Source organism: Trifolium pratense, linkage group LG5, assembly GCF_020283565.1.
Source record: "Trifolium pratense cultivar HEN17-A07 linkage group LG5, ARS_RC_1.1, whole genome shotgun sequence".
In the NCBI taxonomy this organism is placed as follows: domain Eukaryota; kingdom Viridiplantae; phylum Streptophyta; class Magnoliopsida; order Fabales; family Fabaceae; genus Trifolium; species Trifolium pratense.
Window position 1 is genome coordinate 29,018,489 of NC_060063.1, and position 6,671 is coordinate 29,025,159.

Consider the following 6,671-nt stretch of genomic DNA (forward strand, 5'->3'; position numbering starts at 1 on the left):
TATACTACTGAGGTTAAGCTGAACTGTTTTGTATTGAGTGTGGCATGTCTTATGCCTTATTATAATGCAATTCTCTTTTACCTTTGAAAAAAAAATAAAAAATTATTCGAACATTTTGAGATGCAAAATCATTTATAATCATAATGTTCTCCAACATATATCCTTCTCAATTAATGAAAAAGTATAGTGAGTGTCAAAAGTAACTCTCTTGAGGTGTCGAATTTTCAACACCCCTAGTAAGGGTCGTCGGTCGGTCCCCTATAAGACATCTCACTTAAGATTAATTTTCAACACCCCTGTTAGTGTTACCTGCACATTAAGATCAATTTTTCCATTCCAATCATTGCCTGAGAAATCTGAAACGAAAAGACAGCACAAAGCCAGAAAAACACCAAATCTCTGGTAAATTAACAATCAAAACTATAGGATCAGACTGCTATAATAGACTAATCAATTTTCCTGCCTTCCATATAGTCGATTCTTCTGTCCTGAATTTTGGCCTTAAAGAATACCAATATAGTAAACTCAAATCAATAATATGGACACATTCAGTCCCTACAAAACTACATGAATTTGGACCACACCTTATAAGATAATAGATATGTCAAGAAAAGTTGCAAAATTATCACTGTTACAAAATTATAAATATCATAAACATAATAATGAATCCTACAAAATAATTTTAGTTAAGTGAGAAATGAATATTATTTATCATTACTTAATTTGCATTCATCGATTGACTCATGATAATAACCTCTCCAACATCATTCTTCACTACAATTACATTACATAGATAGTGGTGACCACAATTGGACTCCTAACAACATGCTTTACATCCATCCAAGTTAGAGATCCAATATTCACATATTTTGTCATATTTGAAACTTCAATCCTCAACTTGTAACTTAACTTCTCATTCTTCTCTTTGAACACCAATTTGTTTGGAATAACACTGACATGGAACCCTTCAATTGGAGTAATGTTAGCAACATAAGTTGTTTGTCCCTCACCAACATTGGTCACTATTCTGTGAAATTCTTGTACTGTACTTGAAGAAGAATTTCCTCCATCGAAGAAAGCAATAAAAGAAGGGTAGTTGAGATCCAATGAAGGTTTAGAGCAATCATTGGAAGAAGATCTTGTAATGGTAGTGATGTTTTGTTGTGAGTAATCAAGTGCACAAAGAAGATTAACATAATCTTTTACACCAACATCATAAACAAGACCAGGATCAAGTGCTCTATTAGGATTAATATGACCAGCTCCTAATGCAAAAGGTGTTGCTATGTAACCTGTATCAATTTCTTTGATTTGTTCGTTAGTATTATCAAATATGTCTGATGTTGTCATTATGGCCGAACGAATAGCCGCAGGACTCCAGTCATGGTGTGCACCTTTTATAAGCGCTGCTACGCCTGCAACATGAGGACATGCCATAGATGTTCCACTTTCTATATTGAATTTACTGAAAAATTTATGAGCATTCAATTGCAACACAGGAACATTTGTAGGCCATGCTGCTAAGATCGAAGTACCGGGCGCAGTAATGTCAGGTTTCAACACAAATGGACAACTAAATGATGGGCCTCTTGAACTATAAGAATCAACAGTAGGTGCTGGTTTAACATCAAAACCTGTTTTCATGAAAGACATGCTTGCCGATGAAGTAGAATTGTAATACCTCTTGATGTAAGCTTTGACAATTTCACCATTTATTGGATCAACAATGATGGTAGCAAAACTATTCCGTGAATAGTATGTGTCCGAGACATTCGAAATCAAAACAGCTCCAAAAACGTTTGCTGCATCCAAATTATTGACTTGATCAGCAATACTAGTTCCATTCTTGTCTTCACACACCACAAACTTTCTCTTCAATATTTCCAATTCCGTAACATTGTCACACAAACCCATGAAAACAATAGGAACATTATCCGTAGAGAATGTTCCTATATAACGAGACGATCCTGTGATTTTCTTACCATTTCCAAGTGTAAGAGTCCCATGAAAATCTCTATCTGTAGTACCAGCAGCCACAGTTATAACCCAAGGTGTTCCATTGTGTAATGTTGTAATGTCTGGTCCATTATTTCCAGCTGAAGTGGAAACAAAAACACCTTTTTCCATAGCTGCAAATGTTGCTATTGCAACAGGATCTTCATACAAAGGTATTTCATTCAGACCGAATGATATTGAAAGAACATCAACACCGTCTGATATTCCAGCGTCAATTGCAGCTATTACATCAGACGATTGCACTCCGCCTTCCCATAGAGCTTTATACATTGCAATACGCGAATTCGAAGCTATACCGGAAGCTGTTCCAATTGCATAACCAAAGAATGATGCTTGTTCCACTCTGCTTCCAGCTGCTGTTGACGACGTGTGAGTCCCATGACCTGTTGTATCGCGTGTGGAATTTAATCCTAAGGTGATGTTTGGATATTTAGCTAATATACCTTTGTTGAAAAATTTTGCACCAATGAGTTTCTGGTTGCAAAGTGATGAATTGAAATGAATGCTATTTTCACATTGTCCTTTCCATTTTGAAGGAATGTTAGTGATTCCATTATCCTTGAAGCTTTCGCTTTCTGGCCAAACACCTGTGTCAACCAAACCAATGATGACATCTTGACCAAAATTTGAATCATGCCAAGCACCTTTGTTTGGATTGAGACCAAGAAATTGAGGTGAGTGTGTTGTGTCAAGCTTCAAAGGTAAATCGGGTATTGAAGAAATGTAACCAAGGGAGTTTTTGAGAGATTCATATTCTTTAGGTGACAAATTAGCACTGAAACCATTCATGGCATGTGTGTAGGTGTAAATTAACTTAGATGAAATTGGAGAATTGTGATTATCGGTTGTTGCGAGTTGAGAATTCTCTAATGCAGAGGAAAGAGTTGATAGATACCAAGTGTGATGACTTGAGAATGCTTTGGGCATGGCTGATAAGTTCATATGAATGATGTAGTTATCAGATTGAGCCAATGTGATGAAAATGAAGTGAAAGAGTGAAATGTAAGAGAACAACGTGCATTGAGAAATATGGGGAGCCATGGTTGATTTGTGATCAAACTGTGCAAATTATATATCAGTTTAACAAAGTTCAAAGATCTCAACCGTCAACTTAAATCAGACGGTTGAGACTTGAGAAAAGCAACTATCAACACACTTACAGCGAGATATTTAATTCCATATAAAAGAGAAATAAGATTTTTTTAAAATAGATGTTAACCAGACATGATATTCCTCAACCCTTAGTTTTACAAAGGTATCCCTCATAAATCTTCTTGTGCCCGTGATTTCCTTCATTATCGTTGATCTCTTCATTAACCTTCAACTTTGCTTCCAAAGTCAAGATGAGAGGTTCTCATGATAATATAGCCACCTAATAAGAACAAATTGTGGCAATTCACCTAAAAAGTTTCCCAGCCATGGTCGATAATTACAAAATTGGATAGTGATATTGGCTTCATAGCTCATTTATGATGTCGTCTATACATGGAACGCGTGATATATAGGCACATCACATCACTCGTTTATTAACTAAACAAGAGTAGGGATGACAATTTGACTCATACATACCGGTACCCGCAAAAAATATCATAACGGGCACTACAACATTTTTCACTTTCGGCAACAACAGAAAACCGTGGGTAAAAGCAGAAAAGCCGTTGCCTAAACGTTTAGTCAACTGTTTTCCAGGTGTGGTGTATACGGGCGTTACCTATTCATATAGACAACGGTTTTTTCACTTTAGCCAACGAGAAGTAAACACCGTTGTCTAAACTGTGGGAAAGACAACGGTTTACTAGGCGAATTTTAGTCCACGGTTTAGCTTATTCCACACTGTTCAAACCGTTGGCTATTGTATAAGCAACGGTTTTATTTTAGATACAATTTTGTTTAGGCCACACTATAAAAGCGTTGCCTATTATAGGTTAATTTAAAAAAAAAAAAAAGCAGCTATCAAATTTAATTAAAATAATTTTATTAAATGACTTATAATAAGATTCATTTGTATTCATTACATTAAATAATTCCACTACAAACAATAGTATATAAACTCTATTAAAATCTAAATATACCTAAACTCTATTTAAATATACAACCAATAACAACATCTACATTGAATCTCATTCCATGAATCTTGACAATATCTTGCCTAAACTTCCTAGTATCATTCCCATATACTTACAAATGCAATCCTTCAATATCATCCAAAACCACCAGAGTTTACTAAACGGCAACATACAATTCAAGATGCTAGGAATTGTCTTCATTTCTTCCTTGATACATTTTAAATTAAAAGCAGCTCACATGCCCCTACAAATTAAACACAAGAAAACAATTTTTACCTTTGATTGGACAAGAGAATTAACAAACTTGTGTCTAAACAAGCTTTTGATTGCAAAGTGGTGCAATAAGATATACCAAAATACTCACTAGTTTGTACCAATGCAAGTTTGATTAATCTAGGGGATAACTAGACCAAACACATTTGACAAAATATGTCACTTTGAAGAAATAAAACACATAAAAGATTCCGGAACATGAATAAGGTAAATACATATATACTGTAAAGAAATCCATCCAGTGAGAGTCGCGGTAAAACTTTTTAAATTCAACACTCACTAAATCATGCAATGACAATGTACCAAAAACAAAATCATGCATTGATAAATCAACAAAGTGATTTACTTATCATATAGATTTTTAGAGGTGAGACAATGCATGTATATGCTATAGTATAAAATTATTCATACCCACATAATTACTCTTCCTAGGTAAGCCTCATCCATCAAACACATAAACACACAAAATATATACTTTATCAATTCAAATTCTTAATCATTTGAAATCTTATAATTGGCAAAGGGTTAGGGTGAAAGAAATATTTTATTGCAATAATATTTTCACATAATCCTTCAAACTTTGTTTTCTTACTCAATTATGTTGTTGTGTTGTGGTTATAATTTGACATTAAGAGACTATTTTTTGAATCATTCCACATTCTATGTCATGAAAATATAATTAGTGAGTGAGAAATCGAGACAAACCTGCTTGCCATTTGCATCAATTACATGAATGCACTAGTCCACAAGAACAATATACAAAAATATATATTCCTTTCCTTTAAGGAAAATTTCCTATCCTAAACATACATTCTCCAGTTCTAGACATTGAATAAATGGAGCACTTCCATTTACTATTAGTGCCCTGTAACAAAGTAAAGACAACAACTTGTAGTAAATCCATATAAAATATATAAGTAAACAAGAGTTGAAATAACAGATTACATAAGCTTCAATCAACACGGGTTTTCAAAAAGTGTCATCTGGCTCCATAGTTTTTGTATCAAAAGTTTAATTAACACCGGTTTTCAAAAACATGAGGATATCGGCATGTCAAAGTAGCCTAATCAATAAAAAACTGATAAACAAAACAAAAACTCAGTACATGAACTACAAAAAACCAGAAATCAAACTCGGTTAAACAACGACATGTAGAAACCCCAAAATCACATGATAAATCACACTATCACAATGCCTACAATAAAATAAGAAGCGGTGACAACTTAGTACATATGCAAAGCAATAAACTAAAACATATATGATTAGGGTTTGTCTAAAATTGGGGGAACCTTAAAATTTATCATTAAAGGATCTTGGTATACTAAATGCTAGTAACTAAAGCAGTAATATAGTCGCAATTTATACAGTCGCAATTTATACAGTCGCAATTTAAAATCAAATTCAATATCCTAAATGTTTATATTAAAGCAAGATCCAGAACACAAGAATTGTGAAAAAGAGAAAGAACATGTAACACAAATGTAGTAGTGAAATTAAAGGAAGGGAGAAGGGAAATCATGAGTTACCTAGCAGAAATTTGTACTGTGGGAAACGAAGCACAAGCCGAAAATTGTGACCGCATCCACAACGAGGGTTTGAGCCATTAGTTAACTTTAAGTGTGATGAAGTTACAAAACAGCAGCGTCGCGGAGGAGGAATGACAAGGAGAAGCGATGGTGGCCTGGTCGCATCAGTATCTGCGGCGGCTCAGAAGTTAGAAGAGAGAAAGGGTTTCGCGTTTGTGTCTCTGAAATTTAATAAGAGAAGAGAGAATTGGGTTTTTATTTCACCTTTTATTTTAAAATAATTTTTAATTCAAAAACCTCTTTTTTGTTTCTTTTACATTCAAAAACCTACTTTTTTATTTATTTAATTTTATATTCTATTTTAATTTAATTTTAAAAAGAAAACAATTTTAGGGTGTGCCCTCTTTTATTTTATAGTATATACTAGACCCTTACCCGTGCGATGCATGGGTTTTATGCGCTATTTTACATTATAACGCGGAAAAATTATTTGTATAAGTTGAAATAATAATTATTATCAAAATTATAATAATAACAATAATAATAATAATAATAATAATAATAAAAATCATCTAAATATAATATATTGATGTAAATATGTGTTTATACATTTCGAAAAACTTCTCTATGCACCATGTATTTGAAATTACATTAGTATATTACAACAAATCAATAACCCAACAACTAAAGAAATCTAGAGTAAACTATCAACAAAATTCATACTAATCACTAAGTAAGAGAATACAAGAATATGTATGTACCCAAAAAAAAGAAAAAAGAATCCAAGAAT

At 33.4% G+C, this 6,671-nt stretch overlaps 1 protein-coding gene and 1 long non-coding RNA gene across 2 annotated transcripts; both read right to left on the reverse strand.

Moving 5' to 3' along the window:
• Positions 1–680: 680 nt before the first annotated feature.
• Positions 681–3,396, reverse strand: LOC123885653 (subtilisin-like protease SBT3). Its single transcript, XM_045934953.1, has one exon. The coding sequence runs from the start codon at positions 3,055–3,057 to the stop codon at positions 781–783; it is 2,277 nt and encodes a 758-aa protein (XP_045790909.1). The 5' UTR covers positions 3,058–3,396; the 3' UTR covers positions 681–780.
• A 578-nt stretch (positions 3,397–3,974) lies between these two features.
• LOC123884650 lies at positions 3,975–6,131 on the reverse strand. Its single transcript, XR_006800891.1, has 3 exons — positions 5,882–6,131; positions 5,061–5,220; positions 3,975–4,326 (listed from the first exon to the last, which is right to left on the reverse strand). It is a non-coding gene; the product is annotated as an uncharacterized LOC123884650 (long non-coding RNA).
• Between the last annotated feature and the right edge of the window lie 540 nt (positions 6,132–6,671).

Coding starts and splice junctions, on each gene's coding strand:
- LOC123885653 (XM_045934953.1), bottom strand. CDS start 3,057: ATGGCTCCCCATATTTCTCAATGCACGTTGTTCTCTTACATTTCACTC.